Source organism: Barbus barbus (assembly GCF_936440315.1).
Source record: "Barbus barbus genome assembly, chromosome: 28".
NCBI classification, from domain to species: Eukaryota; Metazoa; Chordata; class Actinopteri; order Cypriniformes; family Cyprinidae; genus Barbus; species Barbus barbus.
This window is the reverse complement of record NC_136756.1, coordinates 21,476,433-21,493,070: the sequence shown is the minus strand read 5'-3', so window position 1 is coordinate 21,493,070 and position 16,638 is coordinate 21,476,433. Positions and strand designations below refer to the sequence as shown.

The following is a 16,638-nucleotide window of genomic DNA, read 5'->3' as shown; positions in this document are numbered from 1 at the left end:
CTGAGGATCTGTACCTATTACAGGGTGAAGCTATGGGCGATTTCTCTCTTCAGACAACAGCTGCATCAAGACTCATCTATATTTCTCTATCTTTCTCTCTTTGAACTTGGATGTGACTAAAACAGATGATTCTGTGTTCTATAAAGAAAAGGCACTACCATTCAAAATTTGGGGTCAGTAAGATTTTTTATTTTTTTGTAATAAAAAAATAAAGTTCAATAAAGTGAATACTTTTAAGCAAGGATGCATTCCATTTGTAAAATAAAAAAAAAAAAAATCATAAAATAAACTTTCTTACAAAATATAGCACAATTTCCACAAAAATATAATAGATGTTTTGTGTATGAGGTTACGCACATGATTTGGACTTTATGCCTTGAATGGTTTTTTGTAAAGATGCTCCAAGTAAGACAAATATTTAAACATAGTAGAAGAAATAACTCCGCACACACAAAATTAAACTGATCCAACACAAATTTAATAAACATGTCTGGAAAAAAAACCAAAAACAACAACAACAAAAAAAACGCTGACGTCGGTGCAAATAGCCTTGTGGGCAGCACAGCAACATATCTCCCGACAACATATCTCCCGACTCCCAACTTCCCATCCCACCTCTCTCTCTCCCAACTCACTTCCTGTCTGAATACTGTCCAATCCTAATGAAGGCAAAAATGCCACAAAACTCTTAATGGCAGCTGCAGGGACACATGACTTTATTAACGGCCGATTGGCTCTTTTATTCAGAAGGAGGGACTTATTCCACCATATTGCATGTTGCACTTTCTCCCATTTGTAGCAATGTGAGTGCACTGTCTTGGTTAGGTGTGGTCCTTCGTACAAATTCCTACGAAAAATTTAAATTAAATCTCACCCTAAAATTAAATGGCACAGAAATCATACAAAATCGTACGAGTAAGGTCGTACGAATTTGTTCAAATTAGCTACCTCATAAAATACGTACAAATTGGCCATGCGACAGCATTGGATGGATATACTGCCCTACAAGGCAAAAAATAGTAACCTTTTGTCAAAACTGAGTTATGACTAAAATCAGGACTATCTCTCCTGTGACATACGGTTTGCTCAGATTTAGAGAAAACAGTGTGTGAAAACTGATATCAAATCAATTTATTAAAAACATCGTTCAAGGCATTGTTTGCTGCTCATGAGGGTTTCTTTAGCTATAACAAGAGTTACAGTTATTAATTTCCCATCCACAGGGATTGCCGTTGTTGAGCAATATATGCAATGAAATTATTGATAATTTACACACACATGCTCAGACCGAATTACTTAAATTCACCCTAAGAATATCTTCATAAAGTTCTTTCCTAAATTTCAGCATTTCCTCCAGGTTCTTGTTCTGCAGTGTTTCTTGTAAAGAGGTTAGTGTGGCTGTTTTTGGTAATGTGAAATTGGTTCCACTATCCAGTGCCTTCAGCATCCCCAGTGACATCACAAATGAATCCTTTAAATTGGAGCACACTGGGAAAATGCAGGCGCTCCACAAACTACACACAGATGTGTCTCCTGAGAACCTGACCTTCTCGGGAAACAAACCCCAGAGTCCAACACAGTCCTCCAGAGTAACCTTAAACAAGCTCAATGCTTTCATATGAGCAGGACTAGATACACTTTTCTTCAGATCATCTTTAATACCAAAAACCACCGTCACAAAACCTGTTTTTCCATCTAGGTTTACAGACAACGAGTGTATGAAGGTGTCACTCGGCACTGTTAGATCCGTGCCTATCCAGCAGCCACTGATGACAGATCTACTTCCGACTTTAACTCTAGCCTCCAATCTGGAGTATTCCACAACACTGCCCTGGGACACGCTCACACTGGGATGCAGGATGCTGTGTGTCACGCAAACTCTAGTTTTCTCCGATGGCTGCAAGTCGCACACACTGAAGGCAGCAGAGAGCAGGCCGAGTTCTGCTCTGAGACAGGGGTCAGTGGTGAAGTGGAACAAGTATTCCTCTGTGGTGCCGACATGATAAAACTTGGAGTTGTTCAACAGGATGACGTTGAGTGCTGTTCCTTTGAGATGATGGAAAATCTTTCTGCGAATCTCAACGAGACCGTTTTCCTTCTTTGTGACGTTGGCAGTGTTTTCCGTGTAATCCACAGTAGCTCTTCGCCCCAGGGCTTGAAGAAAGTCTCCATAAGCATCGATTTCACATGTCAGAGGGCGGATTTCATTGAACAAAGTCAGCAGGGTCATAGCAGTCCCGTAATCAAAATAGTAAGTGCTGTCAGTGTAAACAAACTCCTCGCCTTCCCTCTTACATACAGCGTTGCATTTGAACATCTTTTCGATGCTTGGTTTGTGCAGAAATTGAGAGCAAGTTCTGTATTCCATATCACAAATTCTGGGCATCTCTGCTGGTTCAAGAACAAAAACTCCATGAGTGGTACCAATAGAGACAGGGGAGGGATGTGCTAAGGCAGTAAACCCTGACTTGTCAAACACCACATTCTCTTGGTCAGAAACACTGTAGAGCTCTATATCATCAGCACAGGTCACCAGCATTCCCGGCTTCATGTGTGAGGGGAAATCCACATACATTGCAAGTTTGAGCTCCAGCATTTGATATAAAGGGTTTCCCAGGGGCACAGCTGTGAATATTTTACCCAGGGCACTGGCACTGGGCAAACGTTGACTGAATCCTCCTGCATATGTAACAAAGTGCATAGATAAAAAAGAAAGTGCATTTTAACAGTGTACAAATTAATATATCCAAGATTTCTATTTCAAATAATTGCTGTTTTTTTTAACTTTCTATTTATCGTAGAATCCTGTAAAGAAATGTAACAAGGTTTCCACAAAAATATTAAGCAGCATAACTGTCTTTGTACATTGATAATTCTATAAGAAAATGTTTCTTAAGCACCAAATCAGCACATTAGAATGATTTCTGAAGGATCATGTGACACTGAAGACTGAAGTAATGTACGCTGAAAATTGAAAAATCTTTGACATCACAGTAATAAATTACATTTACATTACATTCTAAAAATATATCTAAAATATATATAACAAAGTTATTTTGAAATGTAATCATGTGACACAGACAGTGTATTTTATTTCTTTTCTTTTGTACTGTATTTTTCAATAAATAAATGCAGCCTTGGTAAGTACAAGAAATTTCTTTCAAAAACATGTAAAAATCTTTCTGTCCCCAAACTTTTGAATAGTACATTACAGCTCGTTAACAATAAACAAAATGCATGAATGAGGTTTGATGAACCTTATATGCATTAAAATAGTACCTGCATGAATAAGGATGACTTTAAATCCTGACAGTGACTTGCCATATTCATCATGTAGCCACTGCAGTGAATGTAACGTGGATCCACCATTACCTGTATGTTCAGATGAAGAAACAACTCTTAAAAATGTACATTAAATACAATTTTTAAAATATATTTTTATATATCTCACCAATCTTGCATCCTGGAGGATCTGCAAACACATGATAATTGATGCCATGAGGCAGTTCTTTCCTCTCCAATTTTTCAGTGATCTGAATTTCATAAGCAGACCTCTGATCCTCATCCACTGCAGTGATGACCACGAGATCCCAGAATTCATCAGACTGAACTTCTTTCCCTGTGGATGGGAAATGAATAACTGTTACTCTTGTTATAGCTAAAGAAACCCTCATGAGCAGCAAACAATGTCATGCAAGTGAATATTCTCAGCAACAAAAAGTAGTGAAAAGTACCACAGTATTACCATGTTTATTTGGACATGTACAATATGCCATGGTAAGTGACTGCACTATGTAAATACCATGGTATATGAACGAGGCAATCGCTCAAAAGCAATCTTAGCAGTCAATACAAATCAAGCAGCTGTAAAAATAGAAAAGTTTGGTCACACTTTATTTTGATAGTCCACTTTAGACATTCTACTAACTTTGTAACTACATATCTACTAACTCTCAAGAGTAAACTGTTAGGGTTAGAAGTAAGTTGATATTTACTTGCAAAATTTCTCTTAGTCAGTATGTTGTGGACCCATCAAAATAAAATGTTAGCAGATATTAAACGCACAGTCTACTAATACTCTAATGACTGCTAGTTGACATGTAGTTGCAAAGTTACATACTGTTAGTAGAATGTCTAAAGTGGACTATCGAAATAAAGTGTTACCAAAAGTTTAAAGCTGGAATGGAAACGTTACCTCTAATTTGTTTGAATTTTTCAAGTTTGTCCTTGGTGGATTTTTGCAGATGGATGTTTAAGCGCTCTGCCATTATGAAAACTAGCAAGTCTGACCGGTCAAATCCTCTAACGTTATCGATTTAAATCACTACACTAACATCTGACACTTTTATTCAACCAGCAAAAGAACATCGAAAACAGATTCACAGAAACATGTGCGACAATGATCAGTTATTTGGCGTTTTCAAAAATTTACAGATATGTCCCGTAACTTGTGTTTACATAGGCACTTCCGGGTTCCAGTCACGTGACAAACAAACTCTGACGTCCTTACGTAGTCGATTGCTGGCTCTCTCCATCAAATAATTTACATTAAACTGAATTAATTATTCATCATTTTCAACCTCCCGACACAAAGCAGTATTCGTTTTATTTGTAATGTGTTGTGAGTGGTTTTCAAGAAAATGTTCTTGTATTTCCAACCAATGTTGTCATAGCAACTTTTATCTTGGAATCATTCGCCAACAAAAGAATACAGTTGAGAGCCAGGCACAAAACCATGGTAAGAACAAACAAAAGAGCAGATTGAGAATTTGAACAGTTTAGTTTTTGTGAAATGTGTAAATATGTATTAGGAATAATACTATAATCATGAACTGTTGACAGTAGTCCTACCTCAGGATGTTGTTTTTTGTGATATGAAAAAATGTTTCCTTCAAAAAATGGGAGAGATGAATTTCACAAAGATGTGAAAATGAGTTCCCTGGAGGGATACTGGGCCTATTTGGTAAACTGCTCTCAGTCTCTGATACTGGATCATGGCTACTGGACATCAGAGAGTGAGAAAGACCTGAAGGACATTTTGATGGTCAGATTGAGCAGTTTGCTTTTAAAGAGTCTGGATCAGATTGGATCTTGCAGAGAACTGCGAATTTGCATCTTGGCTGACAACTTTCTGACTAGGATCGAAGCTCTGATGGAATGCACTCGCTTGGTGAAGTTAGATCTGAAAGGAAATCAGGTATTTATTTAATTTGCTGCCCTGAATATTTGATTCACTTTAAGGAGAACAAATCACTAACTATCATCTTTCTGCTCAGATTGTTCAGCTCCCTGATGCTTCATGTTGGAGTAATCTGAAAGAATTGCAACTTCTATATCTACACGACAACAACATTTCATCCTGGAACAATATTAAAGGCCTGTCTGGCTGTTTAAACCTGACCGCTTTAACTCTCTATGACACCCCGCTCAGTTTAAAGAAGAGTTACAGGCACTGTCTGGTCAACAGCATATGGTCACTGAAGGCCTTGGACAACTTTGTTATCTCTGATGAGGAAATCATTCAAAACTGGTCTCTTCCTACTCGATTCAAACCCATGAATCAACACTTATATGTCAGTTTGTACCCATCTACAAAGTCGGTTAGTGCTCATTATTTATCCTGGAGTTCTTTGTTTGTTGTGTTTACTGCTATGTCTAAGTGCAAAAAAACAAACAAACATATTTTGGTGTTTTCTTTTTCCTCAGGATTCATTTGAGACAGAGATGAAAGCGACATATAAAATAATCTCTGGGATAAACAGGATTCAGGCCGTTTATTCCCCTACACTTATTATACAGCGCTGGATTCGAGGCCATTTAATTAGAAAAAGTCTTGGGTAAATAAATATGCTGTATTTTTTTATATCTTGATATTTGCTATGCAACATTTTTATGCATATTTTGTTCACTATAAAGTACAAAACAGTTATTTATTAATAAAGATAATATTTGGGATTTTTGGTTTTAAGAGGATTTCTTCATTGTCAGGCTTTGCAGTACAAAGAAACAGATAACGTCTGAGAAACCATTCATTTCCATGCCCTTGAGCACAGAAAATGACCAGATACAATCCCAGTCTCAGAAACCCATGGACGAGGACACAGATGAGCACCCTGAACAAGTATGTACTATATTTGACTGATACGCACTACAATTCAGAGGTTTGGGATCAGTAATTTGTTTTAAAATGTTATATTTGATCATTTATTAGATCAAAAAGACAATAAAAACAGTAATATTGTGAAACATTATTACAATTTAAAATAACTACTGTCTATATTAATCTATTTTAAGATGCAATGACTCCAGTCTTCAGTGTTACATGATCCTTCAGAAATCATTCTAATATGTTGATTTGATGTTTAAGAAACATTTGTTATTATCATTGTTGAAAACAGTGCTGCTTTTCTGAAAACAGAAATATGAAAAAGTGAAGCATTTAGTAATATTTGAAATGCTCATGTTAAGTATTCTAAAAGGTAGTTTTGTTTATTAGCCAAAGAAAAATGAAGAGAGAGATACAGAGATCCAAAGACTTCATGTGAACCTTGATAAGCTGATGCAAACTGGCTACCCAGAGGTAACGTGACAGTATAAAATATAAACACTGTACACTCAAAAAAAAATGCAACTGTTTAGATTAATCCTTTTGAAGCATTGAGAGGAACAGTCATTGCTGCTTACATTCATGTACTTTTCTGCACAAATTGTAACGACAAAAACGTCAACATAACAAAAGCTCTTTTAAATGTCAAACACTAACAGGTACTTCTCTTAAATAAAAAACACATAAAATACTGCTTAACTTTAACATTTATTCTCCTTATCTAGTCTGGGAAGTCGTGGCCTAATGGTTAGAGAATTGGACTCGTAATCGAAAGGTTGCGGGTTCGAGTCTCCGGCCGGCAGGGATTGTAGGTGGGGTGAGTGAATGTCCAGCGCTCTCTCCACCCTCAATACCACGACTGAGGTGCCCTTGAGCAAGGCACCGAACCCACAACTGCTCCCCGGGCGCCGCAGCATAAATGGCTGCCCACTGCTCCGGGTGTGTGTTCACGGTGTGTGTGTGTGTGTGTGTGTGTGCATTTGTTCACTACTCACTGCTGTGTGTGTGCGCTTGGATGGGTTAAACGCAGAGCAATTTCACGACTATGCAAAGCATGCTGGGAACTCTACTGCCCAAAAATTAACAACACAATTTTATTAAGTTACTACAACTACATTTTTTAAAACAATCAGTTAACACAGAAATTTGAGTTTACATACAATATTAAATTCATATTAACAACATTATTATGTCTAAAATAATGTTGGCAACTTAGAAGGTTTAATGAAAAAAAATATTTTGTTTGTTTGTTTTTTAACTTGCAACCATGCATTAAAACGGTTACAATAATGCAATACAATAATGTAGACTCTTCACTTTTCATGCATTTGTCACATTTACACAGGTATTACAGGATGCTGCAAGTGTTAAATCAAATGACAGTCAACAAGACATAAAAGCACCATGCAACACCCCTCAGTGCAGTCTAAGTCTGAAATCTGAGGCCCATCTAAACACATTTGACCAAGGTACAACAGAAGTTCTGACTTGAGTTAGCTCTCTAAGAGACCGATTTGAATCACTGAATGCTGCTGTTTTCCTTGTCTAGATATCAGTGTGACTGTTGATCTCTATAATGATGAAATTGAAGAAGGAACCTTTCATGTTTTGGGACTAAAAGCTTTGGTCCACCAGAGTGAGCCACTGAGTGACATGTTGTGGTCCCGTAAAGCTGCAGGACAGGATGTCCGTGAGGCCATCAGCCAGTTTCACACTCAGAGACCAGGTCTACAGCCGCACTCTTCTGCCATTACTTCAGGGAAGCGTCTGATTGGTTGTTGCCATGACAAAATCAGCCTCACCCCCTTCAAAGTCATTGAAAGAGTCCATCAAGCATTTGATAAAGCCAGAATGCAGAGACACCTTGCAGAGAAGGTAACTGAGTGCCAGATCGACCATGAAGTAGCCAAGGGTCACCGAGACAACTTTAGAGAAGCTCGCAGGACAGAAGTGCGTCTGCGGCAGGAGCGGGAAAGGGTGGTTATGGAGAACACTCTTACTCTACAGAGAGCCAAGCTGGAGCAGGACATCCATCATGCACGTCAGAAACATGCCCGGTTTTTGGAAGAGAAGAGGGTGAGGATCCAGGAGCAAGAGATGGTTTGCAGTTTCAGCCAACAGCACAACTCTCTAGCGAGGGCTGTGCTTAGATACAACACATGGAAACGTGGCAACCAGCAATAAATGCATAAATGTTTTTAATCAAACTATCGATTTAACATGACATTTACATATTGGTTAGTTAGAACCCTTTGTGTACAGTAGCTTCAAAAGCAGATTTACTGCACTATAGTATAGAATAATATAATTTATTACAGTACTTACCAGAAGATGTCTGCAAAGATTATATTATAGACATTGAGATCTGCTCCTCTTTTCAAAATATTACATAACAGGAATCAAAAAATACTCCCCTAATACACAACCACCCCCATCTGTCAGGCACACGTATTAAGAAACTAGTAGCCACAAACTTTACATAACAAATAATTCCACATTATCTGGGTCATTATTACATTCTTTACATAAGCACTTAAGAAATATTAACTGAATGGCATATTTTAGCAGGAGAACAGATTCAAATAACAATATTATTTTTTGCTACATTTCTCAACACTTGTAGTATAACAAGAGGATCTTTAAATGCCAAGGCAAGTTTGGCTTGACGTTGAATAAAGATGAGCCACACTAAATTGCTACATGTAACAGCATTTATTTAAAAAGGTCCTGTCCAATGAATCAGCTGTGTGAAATTCAAGGCATTGTTCTGGCCTGACATAAAAAGGTAGACTCTAACATCCGTCACTAACTAGACTGAAAATCTATGTAAACGTGATTGTGCATGTCCCAGGAAGTACCACATATCGACCTTGCCACCTATTTGAAGTTTATTAGTTTTATTTTGAGTACTTAGAGTCATTGAAAATGACAACAGTGCAATATACTAGCTTAGTCTTCTGGAAGCGGCATCTGTAGAGCGTTTACATTATTGCACATGACCCTAAATTCTAGTTTAGAAGGTGAAATATCAAAAAAAAAAAAAAAAGACAGAATTGTTATCTTTTTTAAATAATATTAATATTCATCAAGTCTACATTACAAAATAATTCTGTATATATTTATATATTATATATGTGTATATATGGAGTTTCAATAACAACAACAACAACAAAAAAGACTCCCCTGATAACAATACTAATGCCTTTTTCTAAATTCAAAAAGGTACAAAACTGTCACGGGGCAGTACCCTGAGGTACCATTTAGAGGTAAATATGGTATAGAGATGTACCTTTCAGCTTTTGTATCATAGGGTCCCATTCCAGTGACAGTTCTGTGCCTTTATTTTCTGAGAGTGTATGGAAAATAAGAATTTTACGTACCTAGATCATCATCAAGTTCATGACCTTTTATACCAAACTTAAATGTGAATGTCTGTGTCAACCTTACATAACCTTCACAACCAATTTTTTAAAAAAGCTAAATCAGTTTCTGAAGAACATAGATTGTCGAATTCAGCTTTCTCACAGGGTGGAGATGGGCAAGGAAGCCAGGCTGTCTTTATTCTCCTCCAGGAAAGCGCTACATGAGGCAAAGGTGCAGTAGAAACTGGAGGAAAGCCCAGCGATGTCAGTGGAGATATAGGGCAGAACGCCAGGAGTGGCCTGGTTGTAGTAAGAAATCTGAGAGAAATGCATACATAAGCATGTAAACCAAACGCACTTAACCTTCAGTACTTTAACACCTACCTGGCAGCACCAGGGACCACTCTAAGCAGTTTCTAAACATGAGTTATAAACTGTGTTATTGGCTTATGTACATGAACATTATTTCAATTAAAGAGAATGCTACATTTAAAGCTGTGTTAATTCTTGAACTTTCACTCATTCAATATAAGTGTCCATTAGGCTTTCTGTGTATTTATTACCTTAGTGAATGAGTTTTCCTCTTCCCAGATGCTGAACCCAGCACACAGCACCTCTCCTCTGTTGTAGTCTTCAGTGGGAGGGTACGCAGGCAGGGTCACGGAACGCAAGGCTATCAAATAAGGGTCTCTAAAAGTGACATATGTGAGAACTTGTTATTTTGTCCTATGGAAAGACACAAGACACAATATAGAGATTCTGTAGGAGTTTGAGGTTTACCCAGAATCACAAGGGCGCCTCCTGGAGGTCAGGAGGATGAAGTCCTGGACTTTGCCTCCTTTAGTCACAGAGGGGGTGACAACTTGGTAGATGGTGTCGTCTTCATGCGAGTCAGTTATCACTTCACACTCTCTATATTTATTATGGTTAATTATAATATCATAACGCGCGCTACGTTAAATCAAGTAATTTGAAACTGTGGCTAATCATTTTAGTTTATCTGACAGCCATTGTAGCAAACAACCTGTAAGATATAAATAAAAAAAAGATACTTGTAAAAGTAACATTTCACTTAAATTTACATTGTAGCAAAAAGTGGACCAAAAAGTGTTCATTTATAGATTTTAATGGATTTTTTATTCATTAAAAAAAACTGTCTGTTAAAAGTAATAGGATTTAATGTTTTTGAGTCTCATGTTCACCAAGGTTGCATTTATTTGATCAAAAATACAGTAAAACTAATAAATTCTTGTGATTGCAAAGATGAATTTACTCCAGTCTTCAGTGTCACGATCTTAACAAAAATAACAAACAAACAAAAAACATTATAACATGCTGATTAGGTGCTCAAGAAACATACAATGTTTCTGATTATAATCAATGCTGAAAACAAGTGTACTACTTTTTATATACTTTTTAATATTTTTGTGGAAATCGTGATATATATTTTTAGGATTCTTTGATTAACAGAAATTCCAAAAGAACAGCATGTATTTGAAATAGAAATAATAATAAAAAATACTAACTCCAAAGTTTATATTTTCATAAAAAATGGCTGTTAAATGTCTGTCGCTTATAAAATTCAATATTTTCTTTTTCGTTATTTAAAATGCATTTGAAATACTGGTAGTGGTGGTCCCATGCCTTCCTTCGTAGCAGAAACACCTGCTCGGCCGCCACAGCCACATGAGTCTCCACCTTAAAACACAACATCTGGTTCTCCTCCAGTGTGTATAAACTCACCTGGGCACAATGTTTCAGCTCATTCATTTCCCTTAAGCATCTACAACATTTTTGACTGCTCAAGTCACCCATGTAATATCAAATAGGACAAAATGGAAACTTTAAGTGTACAAAACTTATCCACCTTGTTTTATCTGAGGTTAAGACCCAGTTAGTCCGGACAGCCAACATCTTCAGTGCCGAAAAATTATTGTAACTGAGGTACATCTGCCAAGACATGGATTAGTCACATGGTCCAAAAAAAGATGTTGAGCAAATCCATGAGATTTTATAGCTACTAGAACGGGTTAATATACCTGGTTAGTTGGGTCCCAGGGAACCGAGAGAGGAACCTCACTTTGTCTGCAGGATATTATGTACTTCCTGTAAGAGGAGAGCATACTCATGTGATCTAGTGTTCCATGCTGGTCTGCTATGCAGGAATTTTTATAGCTGTAATGTTAACTTTGAATATCACATGCATCCAGAGCTTATAAATAGGCGTATGATATAATAAGAATATGACATAACCTGTTATAATAGACACAATCTTAAGAATCCTACCTGTCAAAAGAATCCTTTTCTTTCTGGCTATGGCTTCCTGAAAGCGTCTTTTACCATCCTCAAAAGACAGGATGAGAAGATAATGATTTATTATTAAAATAATTAGATACAGTTTTAAAAACTCAGTATAAAGCAAACACTCCAGTTCCAGCATTCATTTTGTTTCACCCTCTTGAACTCCATCAAAAAGTTAAACTCTTTCACCATGTGAGGGATTCCAGGAATGTTACAGCGCTCACCACAGGCTCAGGCCGTATCCTTGGCAACGCGCATGGCTTCCTGTCATTGTCCAAGACCTCAAAGGTCATGAAGGCAGTGTTGATGTGGCGCAGGGGCTCTCCGCACACACTCCCACCTCCATACTAGAATAGCACACACAAAATACCAGCTGTTCAGGTTGCTCAAAGATAAATCAGGCTTCCATGATTCATGGATATAAGTGATACCGAATCATAGTTTTTACTGGTTATAATATAGGTATATACTATATTACTGTTTTTAAATCTGTATAGTCTGCATAGTGGTACTGATCCATAATACAATAATACTAAAATTATAAATAAATTTAATATTAAAATATATAAATGTATATGTTCTATATAACCATTAAAAGTTTGGGTTCAGTTTCTTATGCTCACTCTGTATTCTTTTTGAATATATTTTTAAAATGTAATTTATTCCTGTGATGCAAAGCTGAATTTTCAGCATCATTACTCCAGTCTTTTTTTATTATTCTTTTATGAATAGAAAGTTCAAAAGAACAGCATTTTTTTAAAGATTTTTTTTCTTACAATGTAAAGGTCTTTACTGTCGTTGACCAAATTAATGTGTCCTTACTGAATAAAAGTACCTTTTTAAAAAACAAAACAAAAAAACTTTCTGACTCAAAACTTTTGAATGGTAAATAAATATACACAGTCACAGCCATCCCAGTGGTCCACAATGTTTTCTTGATATGGGCGTACCTTTTCTTGAAAGCATTGTTTACAATTGCCTTCAACACCAGTCTGTCTCCAATGTGGGACGACCCACGAAAGTGGAACATGTCTATGCTCCGCAGAGTTGGGTGAGCATTACACAAACGACTACAAGAAAAAGCACATAGAGTATGACGCACCGAAACGCCAATGATTTCCTTGCATATTCATTTAAATATATTTCTTTTAGCATCAGATTTGACTGTAGTAAAATAGTGACTGTACACCTGGCAGAGATGGTGGCTACATTCTCCATCCAGGCCATGATTTGTCCACCAAACGTGCTGACCTGGTGATTGGCATGGGGTGGGAGCACCAGCTCGATGCTTTCTACCCGAATGCGCTCCACAGGCACCGCATCCTGGTAATCTAGACACTCACTCACTGACAAACAGATAGAGCACCACTTATCATAGCTACTGCGTCTTCCAGTCTATTTATTCTACACACTTCAAACCATGTGACCCTTTGTAAGTGAGCAGTGAAGGTTTACTACACATACATATACGCTTAATGAGTGTTGGCGCCGTGTTTATGAAGAGACACCAAACAAACTGAACGACACCTTTAATCAGAACTCAACTTCTGATTCATGACTCATTTCCTGTGGCAAGTGTTCCTGAGACCTCTCTCCAAAGTCTTTACAAGTAAACAAATACACCTGGAGAAGTGTCTGCGCTCACCTGTCTGAGAGGAGCAGCTGCTGAGAAGATCGTTCATTATCTCTGCATGGATCAGTCTGTACCTGTGCAAACCCAAACACTTTCAAGGGTGTGAAAACTTGTGGCTAAAATTGTTCTGATTTATTTTGACATGATGTTTCTTACCTTTCCTGCTTCGGTACATCGGGCCACAAAGGTGGCGAAAGCATGACTGTCTGTCGCTGAAGAGATCTTCACAGCTCACCAAAATCCCGACCTAAGACAAAGACCCACATCTTCAGCCGTACTTCATTTAGAAGAAGCTTTTATCCAAAGCAGTTTACAAATGAGGAACATTGCAAGCAATTTATCATAAAGGTGAACAATATTTGCAGCATATGCAAAGAAAATATATTTCCTTATATTTTAACATTGAATATTTTTAATTATTTAGTGTATATTGAAAATATTCAGAATAATATATTATGTGTAATATACTACAATATATGGAATAATTTATATATTGAAACATATGCAACAGTATATTTACTTTTATATCGTAATGTATGGAATTTTATATTCAATAATACATTTTATAATAGACAGATGTATACATGTAAGAAAATATGGCAATATGCGTGTGTGTAAATTATATTTGAATTTATGTACTATACACATTTATATGGAAACATGTACGTGCAATAGATGTCCACAAATTTGAGGAAAATTTATATTGTGATCAATATATTTATAGTACACAAACCCCCGGTTTCACAGACAAGCATAGTCCTAGACTAAAATGTAAGTCTGAGCTGATTCAAATGAAAGAAACTTGCACTGACTGATCTTTGTTTTGTCTCAAGATGCACACCAGTAATGTGTTTTTCACCAGGCACGTTTATAAAAATTGCTTAAATGTCCTAATTGAACTATGGCCTAATCCTGGCTTAGGCTAAACCCTGTCTATGAAACCGGGCCATAGCACTCAATCCATTAAGTTATAAATATAATTTTCCACCCAGCAAAAATGCTAAAGTTTTAATATCATATTCTTCTATCATCACAAATATTTTCATACATGAAATGTGTGACTATGCAAAGAATGTGCAAATTTATGAATATGTGTTGAGCTCATGATAGAGAAATTGATTAATTTAGTGTTTTAATAAAGTTATTAGGCCTACATGTAAAAATGTAGTATTATGCATGCATAGATGAAAAATATAAGTGCTAATTTGCCATATATGAAACTGTATCATTATATCACATTATATTATATCCCCAGTTAGAGCAAGTGAAATGCAGAAACGTGTTTTTGGTTGATTAGTCAATGGCTAAAATTCTGCATGTTAATAATAACATCATTGATGTTTGATTTCACATTATAAAATCATTTTGCTAAATAGTAGTAGATGTTCCCACAAACCTCCATGCTGGATGTGAAGTCTCTGTTGACTTTAGCAGTAATGTTTACAACCTGTCCAACCCTGCATGAAGAAACAGAGCAACACATTTTTAGAATGAACAAAGATTTTTTGTTTCAATTCAAAATAAGTAGTTGCTATAGCTGCTGTTACCCTATAGTGGTTTCAAAGTGAATGTCATCCACTGAGGCAGTGATGCAGGAGCAGCCAGCATGTCTCTCAGCTGGAAACAAGAGAGCAAATATTGATAATTAATAAATGTTTACACCCACAGCAAGCATTTAAGGAGGACTATCTGGTTCATCTTTACTTCAGTTTGGTTCCTGTACATCTCTCCATTTCCCAGAATAAACATGGGCTCTTCCAGCGGCATGGGATCACTGGACTCATTCGCCATGACATAGGGCTCTGTTGGAGCAACATACATGATAAGAAGTTTATTTGTGTGCATATTTGGTGGCAATTAGCACTGGTAAGAGCATTGGGCTAGAATATCACTGTCTTGAAGGATATCAGGAAGGTCAGGAAATTTAGCTTTTAGGTCACATCCTCTTATAAATGGTCTTGTATAAAGATGTGCATGAATATCAGGACAGGTAACTGTCGTCATCCTCACAGGACTCATCACACACGCTCATGCTCAACCTTTCAAATGAATGTTACACAGTGAGCGTTTTGCTTGCTTTCATAAGCCACAGAAATCTCCAGTCAGTTCAAAAGGGGTCAGTCCACCAATTCATTTAAAAAATAAGTCTACTTGAAAGTACAACACTTGCAACAGATTTATAATCTAAAAAAAAATCCTTTTGGAATTACTGTGCTATGAGAAGAGATTATACTGTATAAATAAAAATAATTATGTAAATGAAATCAAAATCATAAGAGATCATTTAAAACCTCAAGAAAAATTATTGGATGGATCAGCCAAGCTGTGTGTTTTGCAATGGCTTCCAGGTGCAACCTGCCAGAATATATACAGGACAAAGCCTTTTTGACTGTTAAAAACGATGTGCCATAGCGATTAATACGCTTAACTCGTTTCTGTTTGCTATTAGAATAAGCCTGTGCACAGTCAAATAGTTCAGCTATTAAGAGACAGTTATAAAGACTAAATGCATCTTAATATAGCCTATATTTTTCTAATAAAAGAAAAAAAAACACATAATAGGCTACGATCATATTTCACAAGAACATTATGTTGCATGGTGCTGATTTTATGCAAAATGGATGATTATGTTTTCCAAAATTTGCATAGCAGGTTATTCTGTGACACTGTAAAGCGTCAAATGCGTCTGAACTAAAATACTACTTTGGCAGGCTGGTAATGACCAAAAAAAATAAAGCAATGAGCAAACTTACATGAATGGATGTCAAACCATTCTCATTTGCACGAAGAAATAAACAATGTCTGACGTCTGAAACTTTGCAAGATGCATGAAAATAAACAAACAGGCATTCATATTCCCAATCAAACAAAGTGTCCACACTGCGCGCGACTGTTCACACAAGCCCTACTGAGTTTTACAGTGCCGCCCAGAAACTTTTTAAGGTAGACTGATTCCATTACACAGGATCAAATCTGACTTTATGGAATTAGTTTGGAATATGCTAACAATGTTTCTGTACTATAGAAAAATATTAAGAAAACAAAAATGTACGTGTAGGGTTTTAATCATTTAGCTATTTTGTTTAGTTTGCTTAACAAACACGAAGCCAATACATAAACATATATCACATGTTCTCTAACCATATAATTATGTCTAAAGTTATTGCAAAAGTGATTACTCTCGCTGATGAAAAGTGCATTGACATAAAAGCGTTAAATATGAACGCAGTAAATAA

At 36.6% G+C, this 16,638-nt stretch overlaps 3 protein-coding genes across 3 annotated transcripts; 1 reads left to right on the top strand and 2 right to left on the bottom strand.

Annotated features, from left to right (window-relative positions):
• Nucleotides 1-175: 175 nt before the first annotated feature.
• fpgt (fucose-1-phosphate guanylyltransferase) lies at nt 176-4,492 on the bottom strand. Its single transcript, XM_079382596.1, has 4 exons — nt 4,196-4,492; nt 3,452-3,619; nt 3,280-3,372; nt 176-2,679 (listed from the first exon to the last, which is right to left on the bottom strand). The coding sequence occupies exons 1-4, from the start codon at nt 4,266-4,268 to the stop codon at nt 1,283-1,285; spliced, it is 1,731 nt and encodes a 576-aa protein (XP_079238722.1). The 5' UTR covers nt 4,269-4,492; the 3' UTR covers nt 176-1,282.
• Nucleotides 4,181-9,136, top strand: lrriq3 (leucine-rich repeats and IQ motif containing 3). The gene is made up of 7 exons (XM_079382595.1): nt 4,181-5,197; nt 5,277-5,600; nt 5,707-5,837; nt 5,989-6,121; nt 6,497-6,580; nt 7,452-7,575; nt 7,656-9,136. Exons 1-7 carry the CDS (start codon nt 4,883-4,885, stop codon nt 8,288-8,290), a joined length of 1,746 nt encoding a protein of 581 aa, XP_079238721.1. The 5' UTR covers nt 4,181-4,882; the 3' UTR covers nt 8,291-9,136.
• A 343-nt stretch (nt 9,137-9,479) lies between these two features.
• acot11b (acyl-CoA thioesterase 11b) lies at nt 9,480-16,281 on the bottom strand. Its single transcript, XM_079382639.1, is given in 21 exon segments — nt 9,480-9,786; nt 10,032-10,158; nt 10,249-10,380; nt 11,093-11,211; nt 11,335-11,418; nt 11,508-11,574; nt 11,755-11,759; nt 11,762-11,812; nt 11,994-12,097; nt 12,100-12,116; nt 12,720-12,839; nt 12,959-13,115; nt 13,415-13,487; nt 13,490-13,534; nt 13,538-13,604; nt 13,606-13,649; nt 14,799-14,859; nt 14,950-15,045; nt 15,047-15,073; nt 15,075-15,204; nt 16,156-16,281. Coding segments are annotated over 20 exon segments (1,674 nt in total). The 5' UTR covers nt 15,194-15,204; nt 16,156-16,281; the 3' UTR covers nt 9,480-9,627.
• Between the last annotated feature and the right edge of the window lie 357 nt (nt 16,282-16,638).